General features: G+C 25.2%; 1 protein-coding gene across 2 annotated transcripts in view; it reads right to left on the bottom strand.

Annotated features, from left to right (window-relative positions):
• Positions 1-56: 56 nt before the first annotated feature.
• LOC129987946 (trifunctional purine biosynthetic protein adenosine-3-like) overlaps positions 57-23534 on the bottom strand; it is a 45996-nt gene continuing 22518 nt past the window's right edge. For both annotated transcript variants that reach the window (XM_056095963.1, XM_056095962.1), the window contains exons 10-24: positions 22646-22844; positions 19992-20600; positions 18109-18198; positions 14314-14447; positions 12803-12893; positions 12568-12707; positions 11610-11785; positions 9454-9649; positions 8802-9000; positions 7512-8144; positions 5363-5455; positions 4995-5131; positions 3354-3471; positions 2262-2401; positions 57-495 (exon numbers count right to left, since the gene is read on the bottom strand). In XM_056095963.1, coding sequence (XP_055951938.1) covers positions 310-495; positions 2262-2401; positions 3354-3471; positions 4995-5131; positions 5363-5455; positions 7512-8144; positions 8802-9000; positions 9454-9649; positions 11610-11785; positions 12568-12707; positions 12803-12893; positions 14314-14447; positions 18109-18198; positions 19992-20600; positions 22646-22844 — 3141 coding nt within the window. In that variant the 3' untranslated portion in view covers positions 57-309. The remainder of the gene's footprint in view (positions 496-2261; positions 2402-3353; positions 3472-4994; positions 5132-5362; positions 5456-7511; positions 8145-8801; positions 9001-9453; positions 9650-11609; positions 11786-12567; positions 12708-12802; positions 12894-14313; positions 14448-18108; positions 18199-19991; positions 20601-22645; positions 22845-23534) is intronic.

Genomic DNA, 23534 nt, shown 5'->3' with positions numbered 1-23534 from the left:
TCATAGAAAAAATATTTTTTATTTACAATTTACAAAACATCATATACAAATGACATGATTAAGTAAAACATATGTTCTTATATGTCTTATAAATATTTATAATTTCTAAATGAAATTTTCCTCTAAGAAAACCATATTAGACATGCCATTCTCAATGGTAACCATTTTTAAAAATTGCTTAATACAACTGAATTAGAAATTTTTCTTAATAAAATTTTAGAAAAATTAATTTTTAAAAATGTTTTTTTCATTATCAGTGTAAAATCATTTTTAATGGCAAACATGCTAAAATTGCTAATCATTAACCATTTAAACATGCCATTTCAACTTTCCATTTAAATCTCTAGAAATTTTCCCACTTGCTAATAATTCCAGGGATGTAGGAAATATTTGATGTTCCAGCTTTTTTACTTTTTCTTGTAAACTTTTTTCATCATCTCCAGGTTCAACACGTACTGAAGCTTGTTGAATTATAGCACCAGCATCAACTTCAGGCTACAATAAATAACACATTTATTTAAAATAATGTATGTATTTAATTTTGTATAAATAACACATGTATTTAATTTTGAGTTCTTTTTTGATAAATGATGAGAGCTAAAATACATTTCAGATATATTAAAATAAATAACTACCAGGTAAAATTAAAATAATGAAATTGGAGTACTTTTTTGATTTAAAAAAAAAACATGCCAAAACATGCTTAAAATACAAAGTAGCCTTACCCAAGTAAAATTACTTTATAAAAGATTACTTTTAGATAGTGTACAATTTATTGTCAGTTTGCGGTGTTGAAATGTTATAGTTAGCAATTTTATTTTTAGTACAGCAATTGTTTTATTAATACTAAGTGATTAGGTGATTAAATATTTGCATAAAGCAACTACAGAATTAAAAAGAAATTATTATTTTTATGAATTAATACTCGCATGTCTTTTACTAGGAAAGATGATTTATTATTTGTTTGCAGGATTAAAATTGTTATTCTAAGTTTTATAGTAAATAAATTAATAATTTACAGAAAAAAACATTGAGACACCATTGGACTTCTGTTTATAATTTCTAAACAATGTAGGACACAAACTCATTCTAAAATTTGTACAGAAATTAACAAATGAAAAGTTTTAATATATATTATATATTTATCAAATTTATGTGGCAAACTTACCTATTACAATTATTAATTGCTTAATAGCAACAATTTATAATGGTATGAACTCCATTGTGTTTAATTTAATAAATTATTCTTAAATACTATTCAGATATATAGTGTCAGCTTTAGATAATAATCTAAGCTATTTGAGATATCAACCTTTTATATACATATTTAAGCAATACATTAAGTATATAAGACATTCTCACTCAGATGTGCGTAGTTTTTTTTTTTTTTGCTTTATCCTTAAGTAAATAGGTACTTGAATCTAGAGCTAGAATAGAAATAATCAAATATGGGACTGCAAATCTATTTCATAATATTTCAATTTTTTTACCACTTAATGCAATTGATAACTAATTAACATAATTTTTACAGCTTTTATTTATTATTTATCATTTTATAAAATCTTCAAAGTAAGGAGAAAAAAAAATGTTTTAATCTTTATTTTGTTTTGAAATTATGATGATTATTTATTTGAAATCAGGCACGATATTTGTATACAAATAATGTATGAAGTTACTCTCTTTCTCTTTATTTGAAAGCATTTAAATCTTTATCATGGCAAATAGCAACTACTAATCAAACTTTCATTTAAAACTGCAGGGAATGGCATGCAATATTTATAGAACAGATGTATATACTTTTCCAACTCTTTTATTTATTTTTTTTAAATCAAAGAATGGAAAAAGTAATATAGTAATGAGAGATATCAAAAACATCCATCTTTTAAAAATAAAAAATAAAACTTTCTACAAATGATTGGACAGCAATGACTGTCAAACAAGCAGAATCCAATAAACTGTTTTAAATTACAATCAATATTTATTCCTACTGGAATAATGAAAAAAAAAAAAAACCATTGATTAGAAAACCTTGCATCTAAATTTTAAACCTTTTTCAGAATATTGATCATAATTAACTTTATATTTAAAAAATTGTGCCATATAATTTATTATAATATTGCCATATAATTTATCAATAATATTTAAAACATAAAATAAAGTTCTTTAGAAAGTACACTGATGAATCTTCAAGTTAAACAAGATGTTTTCAACCAAAAAATAAATATAAAAATAAAAGAAAAGAAAAGAAAAACAATATCTACCTCAACAAAATGCACTGTACACCCTGTAATTTTTGCCCCAGCTTCTAATGCTAGTTTGTGTGCATTAACTCCTTTGAAAGATGGTAAAATAGCTGGATGCACATTCAGCAGTCTTCCCTGCCATAACTGGCAGAACTCCTCTGTAAAATAATACAATCCTAGATAAGTGAAACCATAATTTACGAATTCAAATTTTAATGAAGAAATGGCTATAAAAAATTATTTTGGAAATGACTTCAAATATTTATTAGTTAGTTTAAAAAATTCAAAGATAACAAAAGAATGAAAGTTAATTCAAAAACTGCAACAGAATAAGAAAAATAATTTGAATAAGAGTTGATGATTATCAACTTGATAAAAAAATAAGAAAAAAAGTGAAGTATATTTTCAAAGAAAAAACAGCATTATTTTTTGATTTACAGATTAAAAAGATTGCTTCAATCAAAAATAAATAAATAAATAAACCCACTTAAATCATTTATGAATCAAACAAGCTAACTTTTAAAATTAATTTTTATAAGGAAAAAACCTTTTAGAAAAACTAATATCCAAGTAATATTTAGTTTTCAGTTTACACTTTTTTTCTCTAAATGTATTTAGAAAACTAGAAACTATTTCTAGGAAATGAAACAGCACAGAATTAAGCACATATTAAACATTTTATTTCATTTTCAAATGATATTATCTTAGTAATTAAAAACAATTGCTAAATAAAATTTAAAAAAATTAACAATAAAATGAATAAAAATACAGCATACAAGCATAACGATAAAAAAAAAAAAAACTTATTTTTAGTTAAAAGCATATAAAACTTTTATTTAGGTAATTCTATAATACATAGCTTTAGTTATTTATTAAAAGTTATATGTTATCTCTAATTAGTTATTAAATTCTTTGATAACTCTATATGCATATAGATTTATTATTTCAATAAATGAAAATATAATATATAAATATAACAGTAAATAAAAATAAGCATATAGAGTTAATATTTCTTATAACAATATTAGATGTAGTTGTAACATTGGTCAAACTATTGGTTTATTCTTTACTTTAAATTATCTATTTAAAAATAACTGACAAAGTGCTCACTAGACAAAATCCTCATGAAACCAGCTAAGCAAACAATTTCGACTCCACATTCTTTCAGAATTGCATGAACAGCCATATCAAATTCAACTCTTTTTTTGTAATTTTTGTGACTCAAAACCTGCAAAATTGATAAAGAAAATTTTAAAATAACATCACATAAAAAAAATACTCTCATAATTTATTTAGAAATTTGAAGTAAATTATTTAAAATATTTTCTATTCCTTAAAAAATTTTTATTTATCATAGCATTATTCAAGTTTATTAATGATTACACCAGGTAGTCGCATTAAAAATAAATCTCTTGAAAAGAACTATTTTCAGTAGAGAAAAGAGAAAATGTTTACTCATTTTAGAAAGTCAGAGAAAGATAAGGCTTTCATTAACTCAACTCAAATGTTATGTATTCTCCGTAATTTTTTATAAACTATAAATCAAGTCATTGCACAATGAGAGATACAATACCATAAGAGAATAAAACTTGCTCAAAAACTCACTCATTATTAATACATGAAAATTAATCACTTATCCACAAAATCAAATCCAGAAAGACTGTTTGTCAAAATAAATAATTATTATCAAATACTTTATGGATTTTCTTATTCATTGTTTCATAATGAATAAACATTCATTCTTAGATAACATTTACATATTAATAATGTTTTGATTATATTGAAGTGAAGATAGACTTGATAAGTAATTCTACAAATATAGTATCAGCAAGTAATTATACCACATTTAAATTACAAAAACACCATTTTCTCATTATTTAAATGTTGCTATCTGACTGCTTTCCTTGCATCATTCACAGTATTTATTCTTACTCATTATTAGACATAAAACAATTGTTTTAGAAGTGTGTGTGTAATATAAAAATTATTGTGCCCATGTATGAGACAACTTAAATCTTATCAACTTAATCTTAATTATTAGACTTTAGATTTAAAGTTTTAGAAGATTAGTTTAATCTCATAAAATTATAAATCAACTCAAAATTTTATTATCAGTTCCAAAAATTTCTTTAAAATATACTAGAAAAAGGGATTAAATTGGAAACATGAAATTTTGAATACCTCTCACTATAATTTTGCTTACCTTTTTTGTTATATTCCTAATAAAAATTTAACAAAAAGGTACAGACAGTGTATCTTAGTAATAAGTAGTGAGGAATAAATAAATAAATAAAGGAAGAAAATTATTATATTATTTATTAATGATAATCAAATATAAGTCATTAAAAACATATCACAAATAATTGCTATTCAATTCAAAGAAAATAGTAAAGAATTTTTTTGCACAAATTAATCACTTTTCTTTTTTTAAAAATATATATATATATTATGAATAGTGCATTTTACATTTGATATTAACCATTTCTCGTACAAACAGGAAACCCCTTCAAGGTTTTTTTTTGTGAAATGCAGAGCATTTAGAATAAAATTTTTATTTTTAATTAAGAAATGTAATGCCACAAAAATGTATATTTTTGTATCATACTTGATGCAATTAATCTTCTGAAAGAGTGAAATATTTGTACGAAATATATATCTTGTTATGTTTATGTACATTTGAAATGCAATTAGATGTAGTATATTAGTATGCTATTCTCAGGGAGAGAAAAAACATGAAATAAAAATTATTACCCTGGTTGGAATTCCTGCTCTGCTTGCTCGATTTAGGCCCTCTACATCAGCTACATTTGATAAAACCAATACAATCTCAGCAGAGCTGCAATTGTTTGGATCTTGTGTATAATCTATCAGGGCTTGCAAATTTGTTCCTAAAAACAAATAATAAAGTTAATAAATTGAAATCTGACATGTACAAATTATTTTCATTTATTAAAATGGATAATATTTCTCTATCAAATAAGCTACTTTTATTCTTATCAAATTATACTAGTTTCTGTAAAAAATTGGCAGATTACAATTGAGTCAGATGAAGTAATTTATTATAAATTTACAAGTAAAATAAATCTAAAGTGATGAAGAATTTTAATTAAAGACCATACCAGAACCAGATATTAGTACTCCAACTTTCTTCTTCTGTTTCAAAATAGATGATACAGGTAACTTGAAATTCTTAACTTCAACAATATCTTTTCCTACAGAGGACATAGAAAATATAAGAAATGAAATAAATTTTAAATTTTGACCAGGAAAATGATATATATATATATATATATATATATATATATTTGTGAGCCCGAAATTAAGTTTTCCATCTCAGAAGAAAAGAAAAAGGATTTCAGTGACTATGCTAAACTTTCATTATTAGTTTACTGTGGCATTAATAAAGGAAAATATTTATAAGAGAAAAAATAAACTTTTAATTAAAAAAATAGATAAAGCATATTTCATCAAACAAAAGATTATTTACACCAATCAAATAAAATCATATGAAATTCCAGAAGATTACTTACAGAGAGAAAATTAACTTTTAATTAAAAAAATAGATAAAGCTTATTTTATCCAACAAAAGATTATTTACACCAATCAATTAAAATCATATGAAATACTGGAAGATTACTTACAAGGGTTAATTACAAAGATTTTGTTTAAATATTTTAGAAACATGCTTAGGTTATCTAATGAAATTAGTTTATAGAAAAAATAGGGTTGATCATCTAACATTCATATAGATAAAAAAAAAATCTTATTATCTAACAGAATATATATAATTTATGTTTAGGCAAGCCAAAACACAGGATATTTGTATTTACTTCCGAGTCAAATGAAGTTATTTAATTTAAAATGAGTCAATTTAAATTATTTGAGATAAATATTTTCTTTCAAAAGATATTAATGAATAAAACTATCAGACATGTTAACGTATGGTAGTTTAATTCATCACTATCTTTTGAATGAAATGACCATCAAATATGAAGTTAGTTTGATGAATGATACAATTTTCTCCTAATAAGCTACAGCATCTTGACATTATAAAGTTTCATAATACTTAAAAATATATAATACAAAGAAACAATATATATATATATATATATATATATATATATATATATATATATGTAATGATATTTTAAACTCTTAATTTAATCCAAATTAATTTCCAAAACTTTATCTTAATTTAGCCCTTCCTAACTTCATTCTAAAATATTCTCTTATTATGTGATCCAATTCCACTTTTGGTTTAATTAATCCCTTTGTAAAAATAATGCGCCATCAGAACTACATTTCAAATGAGAGTGATACTTCGGTACCCTTGAAAAGGTGTCAAAGGTCATTCCCTCGGCGCATGGCCGGAAATCCTATGTTATATAAGGCTAGTGATCATCTGTTCGGCCCTTTTTTCGCTCTTACTTCTGCTTTGTGCCACACTGCGTTTTCTTGTATATAATCATGCATGCCACTTGGAATTGTATAAAACAAAATTAAAAATACCAAGTCTCTTCACTGCTTCGAACCTGCATTCTACTTCAACCAAAATATGTTACATATATATTTATATATATAAATATTATTTCAAAAATGAAAATAATAAATATGTGAAAGTCACACAAAATAATGATACATGGAACAAATCAATTTATCATACAAAATCATTCATGAATTAATTATTCATAATTGGTACACTTTTATTTTTAATTCTTCAAAAAAGGAAAAGAAAATTTTTTTAACAAAAGTGAAAGTAATAAATTTCAGGTTTTCAAAGACCTGAAGAATTTAAATGTTTATTCCTACTTTCATTGTAAAGCTATTTATCAGCTTTTATGGATGCATATGATGATTTTAAAATCCTCTGTAACATGACATGATTGATCACACAGTAATTTTTAAAATATGTTTAAATAAGTTTGCAAAAAAAAAAAAAAAAGCATTATGTTTCTAAAAATATTTTAATATTTCTTACATTTTAATAACTTATCACTAAGTAATAAAATCTCAAATTATAGCCAATTAAAAAGCTATTGGTGAAAACAGAAATTAATTCCTACAAAATAAGTAAATTTATAAAAGCGAATCTACACATTTCCCAAGAAAAAGCAAGGACTTAAAAATTTGATTAACTTGAAGAATTACAGTCAATTATCTATCAATGACATTTTTTTGTAGATGTTTCTGACTCTACTCCTAAAAAATTTGTTCATACATGTTTGTACTAAAAGCAAGAATAAAGAAAATACAGAATTAAAAATATACCTTTTTCAAGGTTGTCAACACTTCCAACATTGCTTGCAGTCTCTCCAGCTTCTTTCAAAGCTTCCAAAATTTGTTTTTCATATGACTGATCAGCAATTAAGACCATACCTAAGCCACAGTTGAAAGTCTGTAACATTTCTTCTTCAGACATCTGGCCTTCGTCAGCAATCCATTGCAGAACGAGAGGCATATTCCATTTACTGCCATCCAATACCACTTTCAAATGAGGAGGCAAGACTCTGTTAATGTTTAGGGTTAAACCTCCACCAGTTATATGAGCTGCTGCTTTAACATAACCTTTTCTGATCAGAGGCAATACAGATCTTACATATATTTTTGTTGGTTCTAACAACACATCTTGCAGAGTTTTTGTTTTATCAAGTGGAAATGGATCTTGATAGGTATAATTTTTGGCTTTCACAAGTTTTCTTACTAAACTGTAACCATTGCTGTGAACACCTGATGATGAAAGACCAATGACCACATCACCTGGTTTAATTTCACTTATACGAGGCAGCAGGCATTTCTTTTCCAGTGCACCTTCTGCATAGCCTACAACATCATACTTTTCAAAATCACACAGACTTTCTTTAGGATTGAGATAAATATCAGGCATTTCATTTACTTCAGTACCTAAAAAAACAGAATGAAATATTTTCATTTTAAGCACAAAAACTGATTTGTATTATAGATACATTTTTCTAGAATAATTTTAACACATTAAGGTTACAAAAAGAAATATTCCATTATGGGTATTTGTTCTAAATAATTTAATATAAATGGCATGTTTTGGTGAAATACTAATTTTTCTTAATACTTAATTTTTTTAATACTTAATTACTTCTTTTTAATTCTTTTTTCCACAACTCATACAATTTTCATTTATGATATGCTACACCCTCTCATATTACATAAATCTTTTTCTATACATAATTAAATATTTTGAACAGATTGTATAAATGATGCTAAAAGCTTAAGTATAAAAAAACAATCAATGTTTAAGAGATAAATTTATAATTTAATTTTTTTGCATATGTTTTTGAAGAATATAAAAGTTATGATTTAGATTTATAAGAGAATTCCAACAATAAAAAATCTCTGCTTTTTATTCAAATCATTCTGCATAGAAGAATCATTTACAATTGTTTAAAATTGTGTGTATATTTATTTAGTTAAACCATTATTCTTAATTCTTAAAAAAATGTTATTTTAAAGCTAAAATAATGGATCACATGTTTTGAACAAAAGCTTTAAAAGAAAAGAAAGAAAAAAAAAAAAAATATGATTTACCAATCAAAGCACAATTTGCTTGTCTACAACCTTCAGCAATTCCAGAGACAACTTTTTCCACAGTCTTAGGATTTATTTGGCCACAATCAAATGATTCCAAAAAGAACAGTGGTTCAGCTCCATGTGTTAATATGTCATTTACACACATTGCTACCAAATCAATTCCAATTGTATCATGTTTGTTGCATACTTGAGCGATCTGAGTTTAAACAAAGAAAGTAATTAAAATTCAGAATGTAAACTTCAGATAAAATAAAACTTTCTTTTAAAAGGAATGCAATCTGACATTCATTTATGAAAAGGGAAAATTAAAACTTAGATCATTTAATCTACTAACAAGACAAAAAAAATATTTCAAATATTTTTTTTATAAGTTTTAATAATTTAAAGCTTCTATTTTATCTAAGCTATACAATTTGCCAAAAATTCTCTAAGCTATCAGTTAAAGAATTTTTTTTTAGTGCAGCTGGAGGAAAAAAAAAAATCATAAAAATTAATATCATTCAGATTTCTTTTTTTTTATATGAAAGGAAATAAAATAAGTATTTTTTATATTCTAAATCAAATTTGCTTGCCAATGCAATATATAATAATACCGCTTGCTAACTATTACTAATTTCTGTCATTTACTTTTGAGATTAGCAGTACTTACTTTTAATTTTGTTCCAACACCATCAGTTCCAGAAATGAGGTAAGGATGCTGATAACCTGAAGCTTTCAGATCAAAGATTCCACAAGATGGTTCTTCAGATTCCACAAAACCAGGGCGTTTAGTACTTCGTACTGAGGCCTGCACAGATTTATTAAGTTTCAACTCCTCGTCAGAATTTAGGGAGCTATTTCCTGTACTGGAAGATTATGACATATGATTTTCAATAAAAGTATGGCTAAATATACTTAAAAAAAATCTCAATTAATATCATTTAAAGGATTTCCAAAAGGTTTCCAGATTATATTGAATGAAAAAAGAAAACCCATCTAAAAGAACACATTCAAATTGAATTTGGTTTCATTCTAAATTAATAACTTCTAATATCAGATTGTTTGCATATTTATATTATATCTGTTAAACTGAATTCCAAGATTCACATATGACTATTGCAATGGGTAAGTGAAAAGTGCATCCTAAGGTAATAGCAGTAAGAGAGCTACAAAATGAAAATTCCCTCTAAATGCAATACAATATTGGGTTTCAGTCTGGAGATTCAGAATCTAAAAACAACAGACTAAAAAGACAGTTCATTACAAACTGTCTTCAACTGAATCAAACAAGCATTCATAGATACAGACATTAAACAGGTCTTGCTTTCATAAAATAATGAATTATGCTAAACATAAATCTCAAGAAGTAAAAGTAGTATGACTAATTGAATAATAAAATGGATAAATTGATACAAAAAGTAGTTGATATTTTAAAAATATCATAGAATTCTATGACAAAAGAAAATTAGTTGATCTTAAGAATGATAATATTCTATTCTGAAAGCAATTAAAATTGCTTTTCTGAAGAAAAGCATCTTGACTATAGATAATCAAAACGAAAAATAAAATAAAATCAAATAATATCAAAGCTCTGAATCATATAAGTCAATTTTAATTAATTTAAAACATTGAGCCATATTCAGTTTTAAGCCTGGTTAACTTGAACAACTGATTTGATTTTTTAAAAAAATATTTTGAATATCCAGTAACACTCACTTGAATGGAGCTCCATCATCAGATAGAATATGGAATCAGCAAATAAGTTTCAATACTTATCCCAATCAATAAATAACATTCATAATTACATTTCATCTAAATAGAAAATCTTTTCTACTACATCTCTGCATTTACCAAATACATATCTTTTATTCTCCCTCTGCAATGGTCATAGGTATATTTTAAAGGGTATTATAGGTATATTTTATTATAGCCTATTTGAACTGATAATACAAAAATGAAAATTACTTAATTAATGTGGTTTGGAAATGAAAAGGAGCACAATATACATTAGAACTTTGTCTTCAACTAAAAAAAATCATCTTCTTATACACTAAATTATCATATAAGATAATATTTAAAAAGAGAAAAATAAAATTTCTTGGAAAAGAGAGAAATAAGTTTCAAAACATGAAGGTATATAAGAATAAAAGAAGGTATATAAGGTATAAACATATGAAAAATAATTTCTTTCAGATTTAAATAGTAGAACCGAAATTTGCAAGTTCCTTTTTCAGGTTTTTGTATGGGAACACTAATAATTTACTCCTTCAATTTCCACATACAGAATATTACATTTGTTTGCTAAAAATCATATATGTTTTATTCCAAAGTTAAAATAAGTAGAAAGAAAGGCTAGAAGATGAATAATATTTCATGGAATATCAAAATTCTAGAACTGTTATAGATTTGTGAAGCATAAGTAAACACCAATGCAAGCAATTTTTCATTTTTTTAGGTCTTGCCTAGTTTTCAATTTTTCAGAATTTGAAATTAAAAAGAAAATTACACAAGCAGTTGTACATCTCAACATGTTTTTTATAAGTATATTAATTTACTACACACCACTAGATATAAAAAATGGTTTTTAAGCACTGAAATTCCAAAAATAAAAGTTTCTTAGATTGATAGTAGAAATAAAGTTACTTTACATTTTGATAACTTAATGCTAATTTAGTTTAAGCATTTCAAAATATTTTAATAATTTATATTCAATTTTCATAAAAAAAAAGTGGATGTAAGTGAAATAGTACTCTAATTTTGTATATTTGTGATAATTAAAACTATCAAAATGAAATATTAGGTAATTTTTTATAAGGCTTAACTTACTGTATCAAATGCAAATCAGATGTTGTCAAATGATCTTTTGAAGCAAATAGTTCAACTGCTTTAGGATATAAGTAATTCTGCAAGCAGGATACTTTTTTATGTAAAGTTTCAACAGTATCATTAGTTTCCACAACAACAGCAGATTGATCAAATATTGTATCATTTGATTCATCAGCCTAAAAATATTAAAGAAAAAAAACTTTAATTTCAGAAAAAAGAATTCAGCAACTACGGCAATTCATCTAATAGTAATAAAAATATGTACCATACATTATCAACCTAGTCTCATATAAATGATATTCATTGCACAGATTTTGATACTTGCTCTACATACAGAAAAGTGAATTTTGTTTCAACAGTTATGGTTACAGAAATCTGCCCTTTAATTAATAAAAAAGAGTGAAAAAATTCTAATGATAAATTATTTTAATAAAATACATCTACAATTACAAAATATATCAGCTTTTAATCATTAAAATATATCAGTAATGATAATTATTATTATAAAATATACTTCAAAAAAGAAGAGAATAGAGTTGATCAATTTAACACTACAAACAAGAAATAAATCAGGTTGTAATAATGAAAAAATATTAATACATGAATACACATTTTTAGATGTGTATCAAAACATTTCTAATAGTTCAGATAGTTTTTATCTTCTTTGATTTAAAGTTTATATAAATATTTTGTAATTTGTAAATAAGAATCTTGCCGTAAGACAGGGAAGAGAATATCATTTTAAAATAGTTTCAAACTGCATTTATTTATTTTTCTTCACAAACTTTATTAGGAAAGAAACTGATAAATAAACCTTCATGTAGATCTTTCAACTAATTTGCATGATTAATAAGTAACTTACACAGTTTCAATGCACAAAAAAGAAAAAAAAAAAAAAAAATTACTGCTTGTACATTAAATGGTTAATTTTAGTACAAATGTAGAAAATAATTAATACCCCTGGAAGATATACAGTGCAACCAGTTAGTTTCACACCAAGTTCCAATGCTTCTTCATGAGGATTATTGCATTTAAATGATGGCAGAAGAGATGGATGAATATTTAAAACTTTTTCTTTCCATTCATTAAGAAGATCCTCTGGAAGAAAACAGTTAGTAGAAATGTTATATGTATATATATCTTACTATAAGAATAAAGATGAAAATTCTAACGATTAAACAACAAAAACTTACTTGGGAGTTCCCTTGTAAAATTATCGAGACAAACAATATCCACTTTATGAGATTTCAAAATTTCGATTATAGATGTGTTGGAATCTATTACCTTTAAAAATAATTTCAATCATATATTCAAAATACTAAATAATAAATGAATAGCATACTCAATTTTCATGTAATTTTTAAAAATCTCAAATGAAAATTAGTCATTTTTTAATATTTTGATTAATGTATTTCAAATAACACAATTTTAAATTATATCAAGTAACATTTCAATTGATTCATCAAAATTATGTCTTTTTACATTCCTTTATTATTTAATATATTCTTTTCTTTAAATTTTACAAAAAAGGTTAAATAAAAATTGAAATTACTTTATTATGCAACAAATGCTACTTCTATCAAGTACAATTAAATCCATTCATTCAATTAAGAATTCTGGTGCAATGAATTTATCTATAAAAGGACTGCATTTCTTTCTAACAACAATTTCAAAATTTAAATAAATTTAAAGTTTAAACAATGCAACTTGATTCTGCACATATAAATTTTAGAATGGAAAAAATAGCACTTATATATTAAAAATTATACAATCAAGAACTAATATAATAATCAAAATTAAAATATCATAAAAGTGTTTTTTTTTTAATTTTAAATTCTTATTAGAATCTAGAATTTAAAAAAAAAAACTGACTCATTCTCTTCTGTCAGTCTAGTAAAAATATTATTAAATAAGAATTGTAAACAAAGAAATCTAACATTTTTGTTCATGATCACCATGTGACATTGTAAAAGAGTGATCTAGTTCACTTTTTACTATGGCAAATTCACTATCAATTCATTACAATGAATTGAATTTTAAGATATATAACCAGGATCAGGACTTGCTTTTACCCTTTACAAAACAGCTCATGTTTTAATATTAGGTTACCACTGAAAGCAAATTGCATTTTCGGTTCTTTAGACAGGTACACAATTATTTATTATGAAATTCCAATGAAATAACAAAGCATATTATTCATTTTTTAAACAGAGCACAAATAAATAATTACAGGTTAATCAGGTTTAGAATAAGCTAACATTGCATAATTAGGTTTAAATATACTTTATTATTGCACAAGGTAAAAAAAATTTATTTCATAGATTGTAGGAAAAGGAAACAATAAAGCAAGTCGAATTAGAAACATGGTATGTCAAATAATTGAATTCACAACTCATTATTAGATATTTTAATCTCATTATCAAAGCATGACAGTGGGCTTTTTAAATTCTTTTAGGATAGTTTTAGTCATTTTTTAAATGACATTTTAGAATGGAAATTAATCATTAACTTCAAATACACAAAGTGTTAATTCATAATAATGATCTGATTCATAAATCGTTTTAAATTCAATATTGGACATAATTAAATAATCTCTGTTTATAAAATGAAAATAATAATAATAATAAAAAGAATTCAAGAAAACTCATAAGTGTAACTAAACATTTAATTCAATCTTTACTCTTCATTTAGTTTTACTACTTACTTCAGCAGGAATACCAGCAGTTCTAGCAATTTGAAGATTATGACCATTGTCTGTAGATAGTATAACAGCAATTTCATAACTACTTAAGTTTTCAGGGCTTTGAGTATAGTTAATAAGGGATTTCAAAGTTGTTCCTGAAATGAAAAATATAAACATTAATATTTGTTTAGAAAATAAGCAGGTAAAATTTGAAAAAAAAAAAAAAAAAAAAAAAAGCTAGATTTAAAAAAAAGTTAATTTTTTATAAAATCTTTTTATAAGCATTATTAATGGTTAAATGATTTTTTTAAAAATTATTCAGAAACAAATTGAAATTAGTTTTAATTTAATACTGAATTTAAAAAAAACAACATAAATACAGTAATTAATATATGAATTATAGTCAGATGAATTTTGCTGAAACACCTTTTTGAAATAACTCACTTCTGATAACTGATGTCAACTACAACAAATCTCATTACCTCGGGCAATTTTTCTTGTACATGAAAGATACAAATTTAGCTCGGAATTTTCCTGAGTACTATATATGGAAATATAGCCTTCAATATTTTTTTCCATGGAGTTTATTTGTCACCTTGCCTATCTGATATATAAATAATGGTTATTGTGTGATTTGTTTTAGAATAAGAAAATCTTAAATTCATTAAAATATTGATCTAATAACAAATATATGCAAACTTAGAGTATGCCTAATCAACTGGATTAAAAAATTTAATAACTGCTATGAAGAATCCAGCAAAAAATTCTGATCATCTGATTATGCTTCAAAAAGGGAAGTTTGTGAGAAAATGGTAATTATATAGCTTCAAAATTGAATGTTACTCTAGCAAAATTAAATTGACATCTAAATACCATAATTCTTTTAAAAGATAAAGTATTTGAATGAATTCTACATCTTTTAATTGATATATGCATATATATAAAACTACTAATGCATTTTATGAATTAAAAAAGTAACATACCTCATCAAAGAAGGTTTCCTATGAAAGCAGTGTAAAAGTCATATAAGCATATTAAAATCAAGATCAATAAAAAGGAATTTCCTCTACATAGAGCTATATTTCCTTAGTTTAAAAAGAGTGAAATCAATATTCAAAAATAAAACTTTTAAGATTACACAGCATGCTTTATATTTAAAATGTTTTATAAAAAAATCGTTTTTAAATAAACAAAAATGCTCAATAAAGAAGCAATTTTGCAGATGAAAATTTTGAAGTAAATATAAATCAAGAGATCATGAAATATATTGACAGTCACAACTATAATTATGTATACTAAAACAACAGGGGAAATTGCAATCAAATTATATACAGTGGCTCAAAAAATTGAGAGTACACCTTACTTTTATTTGATAAATCTGACTTTCAATATAAATAACACATTACCGAGAAGAGCAAACATGTTTTTATTTTTACCCATAACAAATGGTTTAATTTAGAGTAAAAATAAAGAAAAAACAAAGAAAAACTTCTAAATTGAAAAATTTTAGAAGCATTTTAAATAAACATACTCGGATTTTTGCCTCAAAAAATTGAGAGTACACCAATGAAATTTTTGCAATATCTCGCATAGAAAGAAAGTGTCACTTTTAGGTTGTATGTCTTTTAGCTCCTATAATGGCCTCTAAACGTCATGGTACCAATTCGACCAATTTTTGGCGGTATCTGAAGATATTTTATCCTATTCTTCTTGCAACACTTGTTTTAAATAGGTATTGATTTAAATTTTGTGCCACTTTTTCGAGTATAGCCTACGAATATATTATGGCATTAATGTCGGGGTATTGTGGCAGTGTGTGTAACTGCTGTTTACAATGAAAAAGACACCATATTTTGACTTTACGTGCATTCCGTTTGGGGTCGTTGTCCTGCTGGAAAAGGGAAATTCTGTCTAAACTCAAATTTTTAACACTTTCCTTTAGATTGCTGCCACCATATGGTTCATCCAACTTGTTGCAGAAACTTCTCAAATCATAGGCAAAAGTTAAGTGCTGAAACTGTGCGAAATGCCATTAGACAAACTGGATATAAAAGTCGCATTGTTAGGGAGAAACCGTTCATCCGCTTGCAAATTCAAATAAAGCATTTAAAGTTTGCAAAAACTCATTAATTGAAGACCAATTACTTTTAAAAGAAAGTTATATTTAGTAATGAAAGAAAACTCAACATTTTTGGCAGTGACAGACATCGTATTTTATGGAGAAAATTTAATACTTCTTTGGATACAAAAAATTGAAGTCCTACAGGTAAACATGGTGGTGACTAAGTCATGAATTCAGGTTGCATGGCTTCATCCGGGATAGGAAATTTAATTCTTATAGATGACATTATAAATCATATGGCTTACTTGGATATACTTCGCAGTAATCTAAAGGAAAGTGCTAAAAATGTGGGTTTAGATGGGAATTTCATTTTCCAATAGGACAACGACCCCAAACAGAATGCTCCTAACGTCAAAATGTGGCGTCTTTTTCATTGTAAACAGCAGTTACACACACTACCTCAGTACCCCGACATCAATGCCATCAAATATTCGTGGGTCATACTCGAAAAAGTGGCTCAAAAACACAAAATTAAAAGCAAAACCTATTTCAAACAAGTGTTGCAAGAAGAATGGGATAAAATATCTTTAGATACCACAAAAAATTGGTCGAATCGGTACCATGACGTTTAGAGGACATTATAGGAGCCAAAAGACATGCAACTTAACAGTGACACTTTGTTTCTATGCGAGATATTGCAAAAATTTCATTGGTGTACTCTCAATTTTTTGAGGCAAAAATCTGAGTATGTTTATTTAAAATGCTTCTGAAAATTTTCAATTTAGATATTTTTCTTTGATTTTTCTTTATTTTTACTCTACATTAAACCATTTGTTATGAGTAAAAGTAAAAACATGTTTGCTCTTCTCGGTAATGTGTTATTTATATTGAAAGTCCGATTTATCAAATAAAAGTAAGGTGTACTCTCAATTTTTTGAGCCACTGTATATATTGATTATCTATATTAATCAATTTATATTCCATTATTTAGAATTTAAAATTTAACATAATTTTGAATAATTCAGAATGTTAACAACTTGAACAGCATTTATTATCAATGAACAATGTTCAGGTAGACAATTTAATTTTCTTAATTTCTCGTTAAGGGATTGATATAATAACATACGTTTTTATGGAAAAAAAACTATTTATAGGAAAAAAAAATCCTTTTTTTTTATGGAAAAAATCTGTTTATAAAAAGAACCTTCAGCAATTTTTGGCAAATACAGCTCGCCATTAGTATGCTCAAGAAAATTCATGATTAGCTAGACTCATCATTTCATTTCAAGGGGTTAATGTAATTTTATATATATCTTCAAACAAATTCACTTATAAAATAATAAATGCATAGTAAATATCACATAACTCAAAAAAATAAAATCATAACAATAACTGTAAGAGGCAGTAGCGAGTTTTCAAAAAAATCAAAAAGATTAACCTCAAAACATAAGTATAAAAGAATGCCTAAAAAGAAACAAGATTGAAATGAAGCAGAATACAATTTTGAATTAAAAAAAAATAAAAAGCTACACATATAAGATAAAAATAATTAAAAAAAAGTTTCAACACTTTTAATAGTAACAATGATAAAATGTTACACTTTATTTGAACAGAATTTCCAATGTTGTATTTATTATAAAGGAAGAGATTATTAATTATAGGCAATTTCAGAAAGCAAAATTTAAATTGTACTTTAGATAATGGTCTTTTATAAAACTTTTCTAAAATTAAGAAAATAAATAACTAAGAAATACCTTTATCTGATGTAAGAACACCAACTTTCTTCTTTTGCAATGGCAATTGGCAATCATCAAAAATATTTACAGTTTGTACACACTCTGAACCTAGAAGTTTTTAAAATTTCTTATAAAATCATAAAACCAAATTTTAATTCCACATTTTATTTGAATTTAAAAACAAATGCAATAAAACAATTTAGAGCATAATTGATATGATTTATATATTTTTTAAAGATAAATTTTCATGTCATTTGCCATAAAATTTATTTTTAAATTCACAAAAAAAAAAAAAATATTTATTTTTTTATTAAATCAGGAAAAGTTAAAGTTATATTAATAATTTAATAATCATATATGTTAATAAAGGTTAATGATTAAAAGACTTTTAAAGTAAAGATTAATAATTTTTAATTTTCAGATATCTCACTCAAGACTTTTTTTCTTTGTATAGGCATAGCAATTTTTACAATTGACAAAGAAGAAAAATATAAAATGATATTTAACATGTGTTGCCTTCTTTTTGACTTGTTTATATGTTTCCATATAAAGATGCCACTTGTAATATATAAATAAAACTGATTGTGCAATCAATTGTTTTTCAATGATATTAATAAACAATAATAAATGACACACCTAACCTATAAAAATATATGAAATAGCTATAGTCCTTTATGGTTTTTTTTAATTATTATTTTTTAATTTCATGAATTTCGTATTGTAATTTCCAAAACTATAATGAAAAAAAAATGGTACCAATCTGATTGCCACATATTGATTTTTTTACTTTTCACTACATCTTCAAGAAAGATCTGAGATACCTTGCATACAAATATTTCACTTGACAGAATTACAAAATGCAGAAAAGTACAAATAAAAATGTACAGAATATTGTTTTTTCATATGAGTGACAAACCATAAGTGAATAAATGAAATAATAAAACATGCATAATATTCCAATCTAACAGGAATGGTAATGCATGTGATAAAAATTTTTATGCATGCATGAAGGGGGGAAAAAACATAAGAAATAATAAAAAAATATTATTTCTTATAGACAGATTTATTGTATTGGATATAGATTTACAATCTTCAAGTAAGGATTAAAATTGTTACAAATTTGTAGTATTGCTTCCCAGTGTAGTAAGTAAGGAAGATAGTTTTACAGATAGCTCTGATGAATGCTGAATCAATTATTCTGATCTTGGCGAGTATTTAGTGACAAAATCAGAGTTCTAGAATCTACAAGAAGATCCATTCATGCACAAGTTTAGATGATCTTCTTAGAGCCAAAACTAAAAAAAATTACAGGACAGAGCCGGAGTCATTCAGTACTGAATTAGGCAATGAGTTGTGTGATGAGTAACCAGTTGTATAATAGAATCAACAGCGAATAGGCAGAACAACAGCGAATAGAAGGCGATCAAGAGGTATGAATAGTTGAATAAATTTATTTTCTTAAGTTCTTTCTGAGCGATTTGTGCTGTTACAGTTGCTTTCTACTTATTTCCTGTTTGTGTGCTGTTATTTACTATAAATGCACTTGTGTACATCTTGGCTATGTTTTATTGTCTGTATTGTCATGTTGAATAAATGTGATTATTTGCTACTCAGTCTGTTGGACTGTTTTATTGTACACCCCCAAACCAGTTGTTGTTTGGATTAAAATTTTCCATAATAATCTTGAAGTGGGTGCGTACCCATGGATGGGCATATGAACATCCCCCTAAATTTTTTTCTGGTTCATGCAGGTTTAAAATATTAGCATTAAACAAGATCTTAAGGTTAATTACAAAGTAAAAAGAGAGAGAGAGAGAGAGAATGGAATTCTTTAAAAATACAAAAGAATGACAAATAAAATTAATGACAAATTAATAACAAATAGCTCATAATAATCTTACCATTATCAAGAGATCTAATTAAGCCTATAGGTGCGGCTATTTTGCCACAGGATTCAATATGAGTAAGAACTTCTCCTGCATCATACTTGTCCACAATTAAAATCATATCTATTCCAGCATTTAAATGCTTTAGTAGATCTTGTTTTGCCAAACCTGCATTTTTAGAAATCCAACTGAAAATTGGAGGTAATGACCAACTGGTTCCATCAATAATGATTTCATATCCTGTGGGTACAATTTTTTCAAGATGTTCAGCCAAGCCTCCTCTATTGATGTATGTGGCAGATTTAATATAATTCTTTCTAATTAATGGAAGGATTGCATCAACATATATATTTTGAGGTGATAATAAAGCATCTTGGAAGGAACACTCGCTATCATATGGAGTTGCATCACTGTAAGATACATTCAGTTTTGACAAAAGCCTTCTTACAATTTTAATACCATTGGAGTTAAGATTAGAAGAAAGAAGACCAATGACAACGTCCTCATCATCAAAATCTTTTTTTCTTGGTAGTAAGCGAGATCTTTCAACTGCACCTCTGGCAAATGATGTTAAATCAAAATCAGATTGAAAATACATTCCTGGCATTTCAGCAGTTTCACCACCTATGGGAAGAAATGTTTTATATAACAGAAGTTAAAATTTCAAAAACAAATAAAACATTAGTTAAAATTTTATGTTAGTTCAGATTTTGAACTTGTATGAATATTTGCATATGAGTGTTAGAAGTATAACTTTTGCAAAATATAACAGTCTTGAAGTGATATTAATTTCATTGAGTTTTCTGATTTGATGAAGAAATAGTTTGAAATTATTGAAAAATATGAAAATAAAAAGTATATCTTTGGGTTCTTGTTTAGCAGAGAATTTATATTATTTAATATAAAATATTAAATGTCATATTAGTTAATATAAAATCCAACCATAATACTATTAAAGTGGTTGAGAAAACTAAAATTTCTTGAATGATTTCAAATTTGCAGTTATACACATCAGTTAATTTTAAAATGAAAGAGCATTTTTTAAAATCCAAAGAATTTTATAGAGACAATAAATTTTTTTTAATAATGTAAATAAAACATTTAAAGATTAAACATCTCAGCACTGATAGAAAAAATAAATACAGATGCAATACTCTTTAAAAAATGAAAACATTTAATCAGATTTATGATAATAATTTGTCTCAAACTGCTAACAGATAGAATAATCTAAGATATAAAGCTGTCAAATGATATTACAATTGCTTGCACTTGAAAAGTAGAATCTTTACAAAATGTCTATAGTTTTCTTTTCTAACATTAAGGAAAAAAAAAATGTGTTTATTTCTTCATTTAACAATAAATTAATATATCTTCAAATTTTGATATAAAAATTCAACTTCTTATAAAAGATTCTAGAATATCTCTTATATCAAATTTCTGGAATTTTTTTTTTCAAAACTTATAAATATGTTATGTCTTAATTAGATTAATATCCTATTTTGAAACTATATGCTAACTATTTTGAGATATACCTCATAATTTTGAACAGTGGTTAGAAGTCAGAAACAGCATCATATTCTCAAAATTTCCAGCAGAAGCAGGTTAAGTGAAAAAAAAAATTCTATTTAGTTATTTCCTAAATGGTACAGATAGTACCTGATTTGAAAAAAAAATTTATAGCTTCAAATTCTGTAATCACATATTTTTATATTTTATTGTTATAAATAAATATAAAAATATGTGATTACAGAATATATATATATATATATATATATATTTTAAGATTACCATTTTTTATGTTCTTGTCAATCAATAATCTACTAAATTTAAAAAAATAAATATGAAAAGCTATGCCTTAGGTGTCAAAAAAAAAAAAAAAATATATTTTCTTTAATTCAATCAAACTCATGTTTGAGAAGCAGTTTTAAAAATTTTAATTCCAACAATGAATTGGAAACTAACATTATTAGTTGAATTGTTGGGAAGAAAAGGAAAGGAAATTGAACATATAGACAACTGAATAATACAATAATGTTTGGCAAATCACTGAAGTAAAAAGGAACATGCAATTAAAATAAAAAATTTTGTGAATTTTCTATTTGAGAATCTATTGAGAACTTTTTAAAATAAGTGTCTTGGAATTTTTTGAAAAAAATTATTATGTTTGAATTTACTTCTTTCAAATGAATTTTTTTTGGCATGTTGTAACAGTTGATTTTATTTTTTATTATTGTTCAGACAATAACCATGAAGTATAAAAATCAGTTACTTAATGTAGACATCATAAAAAGAAGTAGAAAATAGCATCAATGCAGAAATCAGTTTTTACAAAATGATATGCGATATTTCTTAATTTGCATAAAAGGTTAATTTTAAATTCAATCTATGTCATCTAATTCATGACTGACTTTTATTAAATGCAACTCATGATGTTTTCACAGAAAGGTTCATTGAAGAAAGAGGCAGTTAGCAATATGGCTTGTGTTTTTATGAATTAAATGGAGGTTTTATCATTTAGAAATAAAAAATTACCAAGTCTATGGTTATTGGGCCAAGCATTAAAAAAAAGAGCCAAGATATTTAAAGGTAGAGCTATTAGATCTTGAGAGATGCAGATAAAATAAAATGATTTTAAAGGCATGGATAACCAAAATTCATTACATACATACCAATTAAAGTACAGTGGGCTTCCAAACATCCTTTAGCTATACCAGTAATCACATCAGCAGCAATTTCTACATTCAATTTTCCACAAGTAAAAGTATCCAAAAAGAATAGAGGTTCAGCTCCATAGCATAAAATTTCATTCACAGCACTAGCAACAAGATCATTACCTATGACCTCATATCTTTGACATTCTTGAGCAACCTGAAAAATATCAGATGTATTCCTGAAGTAAAAATAGACAACTGTTCATCAAGTAAGGATAGCTATGGTTTTGGCTAAAGTTTTTATATTAGCACAGATATTGAATTTCAAGGAGAAGCAAGAAAGAAAATTTACTTTAAAATTATCGCTCACAAAGACTGCATTTTCAATTAATTTAATTTAAAAGAAACAAGCATAACCTTTTGGAAGGCTAGCAGAATGTACATTAAATAATTCAGAAATTTTTCATCAATATGGTAAAAAGTAACAATAGATTTTAGATTTTAAACAGTTTTAGTATTAAAAATTCAAGTTAAATTATTTAAAAAATGCACAACATTTTATTCAAAAAATAAGCCGAATAAATTTATAAACTTAAAAAAAAAAAAAAAAGAATAATGTTGAAGAATTAAAATTGCCTCAAAATTTCTGTATAAGATTGTTTCTGAAAAGATAATATTTCTTTCAAAGAAATAAAGCCCATAAGATATTAATAAAAGCAATTTCATATCACTCTAAAAATCCAGTAAAAAGCTATATGATTTAAACAATATAAAAATACTGAAGAAGAATTTGAAAAATTGATTTATATAAATTTATTTTGAAAAATACATATTTTATGTCTTCAAAGGTTTAAAAAAATATAATAGTAAATTTAATCTATAACTTAGGCATAGGCAGCCATATCAT

The sequence above is a fragment of the Argiope bruennichi genome, chromosome 10 (genome assembly GCF_947563725.1).
Source record: "Argiope bruennichi chromosome 10, qqArgBrue1.1, whole genome shotgun sequence".
Lineage (NCBI taxonomy): Eukaryota > Metazoa > Arthropoda > Arachnida > Araneae > Araneidae > Argiope > Argiope bruennichi.
Note: the sequence above shows the minus strand (reverse complement) of the source record. Positions and strands in the feature narration are given on the sequence as shown.